The following is a 14392-nucleotide window of genomic DNA, read 5'->3' as shown; positions in this document are numbered from 1 at the left end:
CCCTGCAGTGTCCTTGGTGCCCCGCAGTGTACAGGGCGCATCTCGCTGAAGTTAGTGTCCCTCTATGTACTTGATGCCCCTCAATGTACATATTGCCTCTGAGTGTACATGAAGTACATCTGTGTATTTCGTGCCCCTTAGGGTACATGGTACCCTTATAAGTACATGGTGCCCCTCAGGGTATATGGTACTTCTCGGAGTTCATGATGCCCTCAGTGTACATGGTGCCCCTATAGGTACATGGTGCCCCTCAGGGTATATGGTACTTCTCGGTGTTCATTATGCTCTCAGTGTACATGATGCCCCATAATGTACCTGCTGTCTCTAGATGTATATAGTGCCCCTCAATGTACATGATACCCCTCAGTGTATATGGTGCCCTTCTGGGTATATGATGCCCCTCAGTGCACATGGTACCTCTCTGTGCACATGGTGCCCTTCTTTGTATATGGTGCCCTTCAATGTACATGGTGTATCTCAGTGCACTTGATGACTATCAATGTGAATGGTGCCTCATGATGTACATGGTGCCCCTCAGGGTACATGATGCCCCTCTGTTTACATGGTGCCCCCTCTACGTACATGGTGCCCCTCAGTGTATATAGTGCCCCTCATGGTTTTAGTGCCCCTCAGTGTACATTGTGTCCCTCTGTGTACATGGTGCCCTAGTGTGCCTGATGCCTCCAGTGTACATGGTGCCCCTCTGTGTCTATGGTGCCCTTCAATGTACATGGTGCATCTCAGTGTAACTGATTACTATCAATGTACATGGTGCCTCATATTGTGCATGGTGCCCCCTAGGGTACAGGATGCCCCTAGGGTACAGGATGCCCCTCTGGATACATGGTGCCCATCCGTGTACATGGTGCCCCTGAGGGGTTTTGGTGCTTCTCAATGTACATGGTGTTCCTCTGTGTCCATGGTACCCCTCAGTGTACCTGATGCCCTCATTGTACATGGTACCCTTCAGTGTACGTGGTATTTCTCTATGTACATGATGCCCCTCAGTGTACATGATACCCCTTAGGGTATATGATGCTCATCTGTGTACATGGTGCCCTTCTGTGTACATGGTACCCCTCTGTGTACATGATACTCCTCTGTAAACATGGTGCCCCTCACTGTATATGATGCCCTTTAATGTACATTGTACCCATCAGCGTGCATGATGCCTCTGTGAGTACATGGTGCCCTTCAGTGTTAATGATTGTTTTTAGTGTACATGGTACATCTCATTGCATGTTGTTCCCCAGCGTACATGGTGCTCTTCAGTGTATATAGTACCCCTCAGTGTCTATGGTGTCCCTCAGTGTACATGGTGCCCCTCTGTATAGAAGGTGCCCCTCCGTGTACGTGGTGTTTTCTTCTGTTAACATGATGCCCCTTTGTGTACAAGGTGCCTCTCTGGGTATATGTGCCCTTCAGTGTATATGGTACTCTTCAGTATAATTGGTGACTTTCTCTGTACATGGTACCCCTCAATGTGCATGGTGCTCCTCTGGGTACTTAATATACCTCTGGGTACATGGTGCTCCTATGTGTTTATGATGCTTCTCAGTGTACTTGGTGCCCTCAGTGCACATGGTGCCCCTCAATGTGCATGGTGCCCTTCTGTATATATATTGCTCCTCTTTGTACATCATGCCGCTCAATGTACATGGTGCCCAACAGTTTACATGATGCCCTACTGTATACATGGAGCTCTACAGGGTATTTGGTGCCTTCAGCGTACATGGTACCAATTTGGGTAAATGGCGCCCATCTGTGTGCATTGTGCCCCTCAGAGTACATGGTACCATAAGTGTACATGGTTCATCTCAGTGTATATGGTGCCCCTTAGTGTATGTAATGCACCTAGATGTATATGTTGCCTTTCAGTGTATATGCTGCACCTAGATGTACATGGTGCCACCTGGTGTACATGAAGTCCCTCAGGGTACATGATTCACCTCATTACACATGATGCCTCTTTGTGTACATGGATCCCATCTGTGTACATGGTGCCACTAGGTGTACAGATGCTCCTTAGTGTACATGAAGCCCTTAGGTGTAGATGATGTCACTCATTGTACATGGTGCCCCTCAGAGTACATGATGCACCTCATTTTACATGGTGCCCCTCTTCGCACATGGTTTCCCTCTGTGTATATGGTGCCCCTCTGTGTACATGGTGCCCCTCAATGTATCTGGTGCCCCTTAAGGGTCGTGGTGGCCCTCAGTGTACATGGTGCCCTTCAGTGCATATGAAGTTCCTGAGTGTTCATGATGCCCCTATTTGTATATGGTGCCCCTCTCAGTTTTCGGTGGTCCTCAGTGTACATGGTGCTCCTTAGTATACAAGGTGCCTTTCTGTGTACACGGTGCCCCTGAGTGTACATGGTGCCCCTCAGTGTACAAGGTGCTCCTCAATGTGAATGGTGTCCTTAAGTGTATGTGATGCGCCTTAATGAACATGGTTCCCCTCGGTGTACTTCGTGCCCCTTTGTGTACCTGGTGCCCCACATTGTACATGGTGCCCAACATGGTACATAGGGCCACTCAGTGTGTATGGTGCCCCTCAATGTACATGGTGCCCCACAGTGTACCTGATTCCCCTCAGCTTATATGGTCCCCTTCTGTGTACATGATGCCCCTGAAGGTATTTTGTACCCCTCAGGGTCAATTAGTGCCCCTTTGGGTACATGGTGCCCCTCAGGTCACATGGTGGTCCTCAGTGTACACGATAGACTATATTGTACCTGATGTCCCTTGGTGTACACGATGCCCCTTAGTGTATATGGTGTCCTTTAGTGTATATGGTGCCCCTCAGTGTACATGGTACTCTTCAGGGTATATAATGCCCCTCAGTGTATATATGGTGCCCCTCTCTCTGTGTACCTTTTGCCCCTTAATGCACATGGTGCATTTCAGTGTATATGAAGCTTCTCGATGTACATGGTGCCTATTAGTGTACATAGTGCCCCATGGTATACATGAATGTACACGCCCCATGGTGTACATGCCCGCAGAGTATGTAATGCACCTCTTGGTACGTGGTGCCCCTCTGTGAACATAGTGCCCCTCAGTGCACATGGTGCTCATCAGGGTACATGATGCCTCTCAGTTACATGGTACCCCTTTGTGTCCATGGTACCCTTAGTGTACTGGTTGCCCCCAGTGTACACGGTGCCTCTCTGTGTACATGCTGCCCCTTTATGTAAATGGTGTCCCTCAATGTGTATGGTAACCATCAGTCTACACGATGCCCTTTTATGTACATTGTACCCATCAGTGTGCATGCTGTCCCTCAGGGTATATATTGCCCCTCTATTTACATGGTGCTTTTTAGTGCACATGGTGTCTCTCATAGTAAATGGTTCCCCTAATATACATGGTAAACTCAGTGTAAATGGTACCTCTCAGTGTACATGGTGCCCCTTGGCGTACAATTTGCCCTTTAGAGTGCATGCTTTCCCTCTGTGTGCATATTGCCTTTCAGGGTACATTGTGCCCTTCATAATGTTCATGGTGCCCCTCAGTGAATATGATGCCTCAGTATAGCTGGTGCCTCTCTCTGTGCATGGTGCCTCTTTATGTACATAGTGCTTCTTATTGTACATGTTGTCCCTCAGTATACATGATACCCCTTAGTGTACATAGTGATGTTTTGTGAACCTTGTACCCCTTAGTGTATGGTGCCCTTCGATGTACATTGTGCGCATATGTGTTTATGATTCCCTTCAGGGTACATGACTCCTCTCGGTGTACATTGTGCCACTCAATGTATATAGAGCCTCTGATTGTACAATTTGCCCTTCAGTATACACGGTACCCCTTTGGGTACTTGGTGGCCCTCTGTGTACATGGTGCCCCTCTGTGTACACGTTGCCTTTCTTTGCATATTGTGCCCCTGAGTGTGCATGATGCTCCTTAGCGTACATAGTGCCGCTGAGCGTACATGATGCCCCTCAGTGTACATGGTTCCCCTCAGCGTACTTGGTACCCTTATGTGTATATGATGTCCCCAAATGTGCAAGGTGCCCCTCAATGTATATGATTTCTTTCAGCTTACATGGTGCCCTTCAGTGAATTTGGTGCCCCTAGGTGTACATGATGCCCTCAGTGTACACGATACCCATCATTGTACCTGATGTCCCTAAGTGTACTTTGTGCTCATCAAGGTACATGGTGTCCCTCTGGGTATATGCTGCCCTTCAGGATACGAGATGCTCCTCAATGTACATGACTCCCTTAGGTGTGTATGATGCCCCTCATCTTACAGGGTGTCCCTAGGTGTACTTGGTACTCCTTAGTATACTCGGTGTCCCATAGTGAATATTGAACCCTCAGTGTACATGATGTACCTCTGTGTACAGGTGCCCGACACTGTATATGGTGCCCGACACTGTATATGGTGCATCTTAGTGTACATATTGCTTGTCAGTGTATATGGTGCTTATCGGTGTACATGGTGTCCCTCAGTGTAACTGGTGCTCCTATGTGTACTTGGTGCCCCTCATGGTATATGGTAACCCTCATTGTACATGGTGCCCCTCAGGATATAAACTATTCCACAGTGTACATGGTGCCTCTCTGTGTACATGGTGCTCCTTAATGTACATGGCGCCCCTCAGTTTATATTATGCCCTTTAATGTAGATTGTATCCCCCAGTGTACATGGTGTCTCTCATGGTACATAATTCACCTCATTGTACATGGTGACCCTCTTGGTACATGGTTCCCATCTGGGTAAATGGTGCCCCTCTGTGTACATGGTGACCCTCTGTGTATATGGTGCCCTTCAGCCACTGAGTGTATATGATGCGCCTCAATGTATATGGTATCCCTTTTTGTACTTAGTGGCCTTCATTGTACATGGTACCCCCTGTATACATGGTGCCTTTTTGTGTACATTAGTGCCCTTAAGTGTACATGGTGCACATGAGTGGACATGGTGCCCCTGAGTGTTCATGGTTCCTCTCAGTGTACTTGGTTCCCCTCTGTGTACTTAGTGCCACTTATTGTACATGGTGCCCATTAGGGTACAGGGTGAAACTCTGTGTACATGGTGCCCATCCATGTACATGGTGCCCCTTAGTTTCCATGATGCCCCTCAGTGTATATGGTGACCCTCTATGCCATGTTGCCCGTCAGGGCACATGATGTACTCATTGTACATGGTGCCCCCAAGTGTACTTTTTGCACCTCAGGGTACATGGTGCCCCTCAGGGTACATGGTGCCCCTCTGGATATATGGCACCCATCAGTGTATATAGTGCTCCTCAGTGTACATTTTGCTCCTCAGTGCATATGATGCCTCTTATTTTACATAGCGTCCCTAGGTATATTTGGTGCCCATTAGTGTACTTGGTGCCCCTTGGTGAACATGGTGCCCCTTAGAATACATGGTGCCCTTCAGGGTATATGATGCTCCTCAATGTACATGGTGCACGTCTGTGTACACGGTGCCCGTCGTTGTACATGGTGCATCTTAATGTACATGTTGCCTCTCAGTGTACATGATGCCTATCAGAGAGCATGTTGACCCTCAGTGTAACTGGTGCTCCTATGTGTACTTGGTCCCCTCATGGTATATGGTGCCCCTCATAGTATATGGTGTCCCTTAGGGTATAAAATGCTCCTCAATGTACATGATGCTCCTCTGTGTACATGGTGACCCGCAATGTTCATGGTGCCCCTCAGTTTACATTATGCCCTTTAATGTACATTGTACCCCTCATTATACATGGTGCCCTTCGGGGTATATGATGCACCTCATTGCACATGGTAACCCTCTATGTACAGGATTCCCCTCTGTGTACAAGGCGTTCCTCTTTTTCCATGGTGTTCTTCAGTGTACATGGTGCCCCTCTGTGCACATGGCGCCCCATCAGTGTACATGGTGTTTCTGCTCATGAAATTTCGAGTGTACATGGTGCCCCTCTGGGTACATGATGCCCCTCAGTGGACGTGGTGCCTCTCTCCTTCCATGGTTCCCCTCTGTGTACTTGGGGTCCTTCACTGTAAATCGTGTCCCTTAGGGTAATTGATGCTCCTCAGTGTACATGGTGCCTATATAGGTACATGATGCCCTTCAGTGGACGTGGTGCCTCTCCGTGTACATTGTGCCCCTCAGTGTACATGGTGGCCCTCAGTGTATATGTTGCCTTTCTCTGTACAAGTTGTCCTTTTATATACATGGTGTCCCTCAGTGTACATGGTGCTCCTCTTAGCACATGGTACTCCTCTGAGTACATGGTGAGCTTCAGTGTACATGGTGCTTCTCATTTTACTTGGTGCTTCTCAGTGTACATGGTGCCCCTCAGTGTACATGGTGCCCCTCTGTGTACATGGTGCCTCTTTGTGTTCATGTTGGCTCTTTCTGTACATGGTCCCCCCTCATTGTACATGGTATCCATCAGTGTAATGGTGTATCTCAGTGTATATGGTGTCCTCCAATGTATATGGTGCCCCTAGGTGTACATGGTGCCCCTCAGTGTACATGATGCCCTTCGGCGTACATGGTTCATGTCTGTGTACATGGTGCTCCTTAGTGTACTTGGTGCTCCTCTATGTACATAGTGCCCTTCAATGTACATGGTGCCATTCAATGTACATAGTACCCTTCAGTGTACACGGTGCCCTTCTTTGTACATGATGCCCCTCAGTGTACATGATGCCCTTCGGCGTTCATGGTTCTTCTCTGTATACATTATGCTCCTTAGTGTATTTAGTGCGCCTCTATGTACACAGTGTCCCTCAGTGTATATGGTGCCCCTCAGTGCCCATGGTGTCATTCAGTGTACATAGTACCCTTCAGTTTACCTGTTGCCTTTCTTTGTACATGATGCCCCTCAGTGTAAATGGTGCCCTTGGCGTAAATGGTGCCCCTCCATGTACATGGTGCTGCCTAGGATACATGATGCACCTCATTGTACATGGTGCCCTCTGTGTACATGATTTCGTTCAGTGTACATGTTACCCTTATGGGTGCATTGTGCCCCTCAGTGTACATGGTGCTCCTTAGTGCACATGGTGCCTCTCAGTGTACATGGTGCTCCTTAGTGTACATGGTGCCCCTCTGGATACATGATGCACTTCAGTGTACATGGTGACTTTCTCTGCACATGGTGCCCCTCTGTGTGCCTGGTGCCCCTCACAGTACATGGTATCCCTCGGTGTACGTGGTACCCATCAATGTAAATGGTGCCCTTCAGTATTCATGGTGCCCCTCGGTGTGCATGGTATCCCTCTATTTACATAGTGCCCATCAGGGTATATGATTCTTCTCGGTGTACATTGTGCCCCTCTGTGTACATGGTGCCCCTCAGTGTACATGATTCCCCTCAGTGTACATGATTCCCCTCAGTGTACATGATTCCCCTCAGTGTTCATGTTGCCCTTTAGTGTACATGATTTCGTTCAGAGTACACATTGCCCTTATGGGTCCATTGTGCCCATCAATGGACATGATGCCCCCCCGAGTGTACACGACGCCTCTCAGTGTATATGGTACCCCTCAATGTGCATGGTGCGCTTCTGAGTACATGATGCCTCTCAGTGTACGTTGTGCCTATCTTTCTACATAGTTCCCCTCTGTGTACTTGGGGTCCCTCATTGTACATCGTGTCCCTTAAGGTAATTGATGCCCCTCAGTGTACACGGTGCCTATATAGGTACATGATGCCCTGTGTCCCTTAGCGTACATGGTGGCCCTCAGTGTACATGTTGCCTCTCTCTGTACACGTTGTCCTTCAACATACATGGCGCCCCTCAGTGTACATGGTGTTTCTCTTAGCACATGGTACTTCTCTGGGTACATGGCGACCTTCATTGTACATGGTACTCCTCATTGTATATGGTGCCCCTCAGTGTTCATGGTGCCCCTCAGTATACATGGTGCCCCTCTGTGTACATGGTTCCTCTTTGTGTACATGGTCCCCCTCATTATATATGGTACCCATTAGTGTACATGGTACATCTCAGTGTATGTAGTGTTCCTCAATGTATATGGTGCCCCTAGGTTTACATGGTACCCCTCAGTGTACATGGTGCCTTTCGGCGTACATGGTTCCTGTCTGTGTACATGGTGCTCCTCAGTGTACTTGGTGCCCCTCTATGTACACGGTGTCCCTCAGTGCACATAGCACCCCTCAGTGTACATGATGCCCTTCAGTGTACATAGTACCCTTCAATATACATGGTGCCCTTCTTTTTACATGATGCTTCTCAGTGTACATGGTGCCCTTAGGTGTAAATGGTGCCCCTCCGCGTACATGGTGCCTCTCAGCATATATGATGCACCCATAATGCTCGGTGTCCCTCTGTGTATATGGTGCCTTTTATTGTACATAATTACGTTCAGTGTACACGTTGCCCTTACGGGTGCATTGTGTCCCTCAGTGTACATGGTGCCCCTCAGTGTACATGATGCCTCTCAGTGTACATGGTGCCTCTTAGTGTACATGGTCCCCTCTGGATACATGATGCACTTCAGTGTACATGCTGATTTTCTCTGTACATAGTATCCCTCTGTGTGCTTGGTGCCCCTCACTGTACATGTTATCCCTCGGTGTACATGGTGCCCATTAGTGTAAATGGTGTCCCTCAGCGTTCATGGTGCCCCTCGGTGTGCATGGTACCCCACTGTTTACATGGCGCCCCTCAGGGTATATGATTTCTCTTGGTGTACATGGTGCCCCTCTGTGTACATGGTGCCCCTCAGTGTACATGGTGCCCCTCAGTGTACATGGTGTCCTTCAGTGTACATGTTGCCCTTTAGCGTACATGATTTCGTTCAGAGTACACATTGTACTTATGGTGCATTGTGCCCCTCAGTGCACATGAATATCTACAGAAATATTAGCATCTTCCGCATGGTTAGTAGTGGTGAAGTAGCCAGCTCTCTCCGTCTACAGTATGTATCAGTTTAGTGTTAAATCTTCAAGTGTATTGAGTTGCTTTATTGTACTTGATATCCCTCGGGAAGTTGTATGATTATCACTGTACATAATGACCATAGCTCATTGTGCTCCTCACGAACACTAATTGTACCTCACAAAATACATATGTTTGCTCAAGTTGTACGGAGATCTATGGATGATGTTACTGTAAGTTTCTCCTGGTCTTTGGGATGCATCGTACATATTATCATACGTTGCTTGTCTAACTTTGTGATTTGGAACCAGATATTTCCTCAAGGTTTGACTGAGAACAGATGCAGGAGCATACAATAACGTGAACTGTAATATACCACAGATTTCAAAAGCAGTGGAGTACTTTAGTGAGGCTTCTGTTCAAGACTTGAGGAGGTGTAGTTCTGATCTATGATATGCATTAAAAACACTTGCTTCATAGTCCCTATATATACAGTTTATAACAATATGTGATCATAATGTATTATAAACTGATATGATAACATAAATGGCATAATAGTGTACTAAGAGTTGAAAGAAAAAAGGTCTTAACAGCAAAAAGACCCCACAAGGGTCACAACTTAAGGTTGTAGACTGAGGACTCGAGGAGTAAAACCTGGAATATAATGGAATATTTCCAGATCACACGCCCTCTGGTCGGAGACGAATATGAGAGGAAGATGGGCGTCAGTGACGGGGCTCAGGTAGTTATCGCTACGCTGTTGGCACAAAGTATAATCAAGAAGTTTCCAAGAGGAAGTTCGGGCCGGGTGCTGGTGGCAACTTGGCTGGTGTTCGCCTTCATCATTGGGACGGCTTACCGTGGCAACCTGACCGCCTCCCTCACACTGCCAAAGTACCCACCAAGACCTGAAACTATCGAACAACTCGTGAAATTTGCGGACAAGTAATATTGTTCTAATATTCTCTCTCTCTCTCTCTCTCTCTCTCTCTCTCTCTCTCTCTCTCTCTCTCTCTCTCTCTCTCTCTCTCTCTCTCTCTCTCTCTCTCTCTCCATAGCCCACGTCTTGCAACCATATAACATAGCTGGAACCACTATTCCTTCAAACATACCCATTTTTGCTCTCCGATATAACGTTCTTTCCTTCCACACATTCTCCAACGCTCTCAGAACCTTCGTCCCCTCCCCCACCTTGAAACTCACCTCCGCTTCCATCGTTCCACTATCTGCTAGGTCCAATCCCAGATATCTAACTCACTTCACTTTCTCCAGTTTTTCTCCATTCAAACTTACCTCCAAAACACCTTGTCCCTCAACCTTACTGAACCTAATAACCTTGCTCTTATTCACATCTACTCTCAACTTTCTTCTTTCACGCACTTTCGCAAACTCAGTCACCAACTTCTGCAGTCTCTTACCTGAATCAGATACCAGTGCTGTATCATCAGCGAAACAACAAATGACTCACTTCCCAAGCCCTCTCATCCACAACAGACTGTATACTTGCCCCTCCCTCCAAAACTCTTGCATTCATCTCCCTAACCCCCCATCCATAAAAAAAATTAATAACCAGGGAGACATCCGCACCCCTGCCGCAAAGCGACATTCCTGAAAACCCAACCACTTTCTCCCCCCTACTCAAACACATGGAAAAGTTTTTTCACTGCTTTAGCAACCTACCCCCCAAAAAAATTTTAAAAAAGCTTAAAAAAATACTTTCCCAAATCTTTTTCCCCCTGAGTTTTAAAACTCAAAAAATTCTTCCAAGAAACAACTGTCCTATTTCAGCCAACACCACACGCACACACACAGCAACCACACACACACACAAATAATATATATATAAAATATATTATATTATATTATATTATTATATATATTATATATTATATTAATATTTTTAAAAAATTTAATTTTTTTTTTTTTTTTTTTTTTTTTTTATACTTTGGTCGGTTGGTTTTGGAGGGGCAAGGGAAACGGAAAAAAGGGACCCCCCCCCCCATACACATGTATATAATAAACCACACACCAAATAAAATTTTTAAAACCCATTTTTTCATTTTTTCCCAAAGGTTCACATCCTTGATTAATATGAAAGCAGAACCCCCCCTTTAACCCTTTTTGATATGATGCATTGGGTTTTTGACCTTTCTTAACACATGTCAATGTGTTTATCCCCTATTGCAAATCTTCACGAGGCCTTCGCTCCCAAAATAGCCCCTCTAATCCTGCTTCTGTACGATGCGCCCCACAGGAAGTTTTCACGGATTTATTTTGGTTTCTTAAGTTTAGTCTAAAAATTCTAGGCCTTTATTTTAACTGTCTTGTGATCATTTTTTAACAGGGTTCGATGCCACCGTACGGAGAACAGTTTTTTTTCGTTTTTCAAACAATCGGATTCGAATGTGTTTCGTCCTGTCTAAGCTCTGGGAAAACGCCCCCTGCCTCAATGGGCTACGTCAGGCAGTAGGATGAAGTAAGGGCCTCACATTTGATAAAATGCCCCGTCTGTTTTTCCTGTTGAGTATGTTCTCTGAATTATAGTTGATATTAAATTTATTTTTGACGATACTCACAATTCATACAGGGAAAGATACTAAACTATAGATCTTTTTTTAATTATGTTAGGGGAAATATTGTTCTGAAAACCAAAAAACCCATAAGGAAAGCGTTAGATTGTGATTTGTAAGTGTTTTGCCAACATTGCTGAGGGCTTGTCACTTTTTTTTTAAGAAAAACGGACCCATTTTTTCCTTTTTAGGAAAAAGAAAAAATAAGAAAAAAAGAGAAAACAATTAGGCCTCCCATAGGTTTTTTTAGACCTGGGTTTTGAATGAACAAAGATTAATGAAAAGAGAAAAAAAAAAAAAAAGGAACAGAATTTTCAGCTCGACTGTTTGAGGGAAAACAGGCTTAAAGCAACTAATTTCGAATAGTCGGTCCCTCACAGAAACTACGGGGGGCAGCGACAGATGAGTGCCACGGCCCAAACCCGGGGGTTTGGGGCACAGCAGACAGTTCACGTGAACAGTCCAAAACAATGCCTAGAAAACAGAGAGAGAGAGAGAGAGAGAGAGAGAGAGAGGAGAGAGAGAGAAGAGGAGAGAGAGAAAAGAGAGAAGAGAGAGAGAGAAGAAGAGAGGGGAAAAGAGAGGAGAGGGAAAAAACAACGGGCTGCGGAAGGCAAGGTTAAGGAAAAGTGATAAAAGGAGAATTTTGACACGGAAGACGTTTGATACCATTTAATTAATGACAGAAGTATAGGCCACCCTTGGGATGGGGGAGAAAAAATTTCCCAAAACATTCCTCACGTATCGTAGAAGGCGACTAAAGGGGAGGGGACAGGGGACTGGAAAACCCTCCCCCCCCCTTGTTTTAACTTTCTAAAGGGGAAAAGGGAAAAGGATTGCGGGGGAGAGCTTAATTCCTCAAAGGCCAGATTGGGGTTTTTTGTGTGTGTGGATGAAACCCAAAGATAGAAAAACGGAGAGACAGGTATATGTTCCAGGAAAGGGAACCTGGATGTTTTGGTTGAGTAAAACAAAGCTCAAGGGTAAAGGGGGAAAGAGGGGTTTTGGGGAAAGTTTTGGGGGGTAAAGTCAGGGGTTATGGAAAAACAAGAGCAAGGAAGGGTCCTACCCCGAACGGAGTGGGGGGTATGTGATAGATTGTAAGAAGAAAAAACCAGATTGATAGGGATAAAATGAAAGTGATTGGAGAGGATGGGTAATTATTGGGCTATGCACCTGGCATGAAAGAAAGATCATGAAAGGCAAATTTTTTGGGGACAGCTGAGTGGTGTGTAAGTATTTTTCGGGCACGAGACCGGTTTTTATGTGATGGATGTTTGAAAAAAAGGTGGTAATGTGGCAGTTGAGGGGAAAAATGGGGTGTTAGTGTAAAAAGGGGAAATGGTGAAGAGTTTGAATTTAAATGTGCTAAAAAAGGGACTGGGTTTGGGGAACACCTGGTTTAAAAAGAGGATAGGGCATAAGATACGTAGAAAGTGGAGAGTTTCCCAGGACGTTTTTGGTTTAGTGTTAATTGATGGGGGCCGAAAGATAGCTTTTGGTGTTAAATGTGTAGAGGGGAAACTGGAGGGTTTTGACTTTACTTGTGGAGGTAAAGGTAAAAGATTTAAAGGGTTTTTTCAGAAAGGGAGAATTTGGGGGAAGAAATTTGGTGAGAGTAAGTGAGTTTGGGGAAAGGAGCTTGTGTGAGAAGTATCGGAAAAGACTGGTAAGAAGGAAAAAGGTGAGAAAAAAGGACGTAAGGGGGAAATGGGGGGAAATGGTATGTTTTTAGGGAAGCAGTGTGGTTACGTGAAAGATGTTTTGGATGAGAATTGGGAGGGGGGCATTAAAAAGGTAGTGGTGTGGGAGAAGAAGTAAATTATTAGTAAAAGAAAAGAAAGGGGACTTTTGGGACGATTTTTGCGGGGAAAATAATGCAAATAGGGGGAGATGTATAAAGAAAAGGGGGAGGTCAAGGAAAGGGCAAGAGGGGGAAAAAAGGAGGCAATGAGATTGGGGTGAGAGAGCATAAATTTTGGGGAGAATAAAAGATTTTTGGGAAAGGAGGTAAATAAATAGTAAAAACAAGGGAACAAAGGGGAAATTCAGTAAGGGGGCTAATGGGGAGGTATAAAAAGTAGGGTGAATTGAGAAGTAGTTGAAGTGAGTTTTTTGAGGGTTTGTTGAAAATTTTAATGATAGAGTGGCAATATAGGTGTTTTGCGAGGGGGTGTGCAGTGGAGGGTTAGAAGAAAAATTTGGTAAACAGAGAAGAGGTGTAAATCTTTGCGGAGATGAAAGCCGCAAGGCAGCGCTTTGGATGGTATTGAGTGGAACTTATTAAAAAAGGGGGTGATTGTTTGTTCTGGTTGGTAAAATCATTTTTGTATGAAGATCATGGGAGTGCCCGAGGATTGGGGGGAATGCTGCTAGTGCCATGTACAAAGGGAAAGGGGATAAAAGGGTCTCAAAATTCAGAGGTATAAGTTTGTTGATATTCCTGGGAAATTTTTAAAGGGGGGGTATAGATTGAGGGGTGAAGGCATGTCAGAGCATCAGATTGGGAAGAAACATGTGGTTTTTGAAGGGTAGAGGATGTGTGGTCAGGTGTTTGCTTTTTAAAAATGTATGTGAGAAATCTTAGAAAAACAAGGAATGTATGTGCATTTTTTATCTGAAAGGCATATGATAGAGTTTATAGAGATGCTTTTGGGGGTATTTGGATATATGGGGTAGAAAAGGGAAGTTGTTAGAAGCTAAAAAGTTTTTATCAGATGTAAGGCAGTTTTTAGGTAGGAAGAGAGAAAAAGGATTGGTTTTAAGCCAATGTTGGTTTGGGCAGGGGTGTGGATGTCTCCGGTTGTTTTAAATTTTTTTTATAATGGGGTTTTTAGGGGGGTGAAAAAAGATTTTGGAAAAAGGGGCCCAAGTATAAGTCTGTTGTGGATGAGAGAGCTTGGGGAGTGAGCATTTTTGTTGGCTGTGATACGGCCCGGTGGTGATTTAGTGAAAAACTGCCGAAG

At 45.4% G+C, this 14392-nt stretch overlaps 1 protein-coding gene across 1 annotated transcript in view; it reads left to right on the top strand.

The window, feature by feature from the left end:
- LOC139757338 (ionotropic receptor 21a-like) overlaps nucleotides 1–14392 on the top strand; it is a 46709-nt gene that overhangs the window by 21929 nt on the left and 10388 nt on the right. The window contains exon 9 of the mRNA XM_071677761.1: nucleotides 9536–9801. Coding sequence (XP_071533862.1) covers nucleotides 9536–9801 — 266 coding nt within the window. The remainder of the gene's footprint in view (nucleotides 1–9535; nucleotides 9802–14392) is intronic.

The sequence above is a fragment of the Panulirus ornatus genome, chromosome 25, assembly GCF_036320965.1.
Source record: "Panulirus ornatus isolate Po-2019 chromosome 25, ASM3632096v1, whole genome shotgun sequence".
Taxonomy (NCBI): domain Eukaryota; kingdom Metazoa; phylum Arthropoda; class Malacostraca; order Decapoda; family Palinuridae; genus Panulirus; species Panulirus ornatus.
The sequence above is the reverse complement of the archived record's forward strand: the minus strand, read 5'-3'. Positions and strand labels throughout refer to the sequence as shown.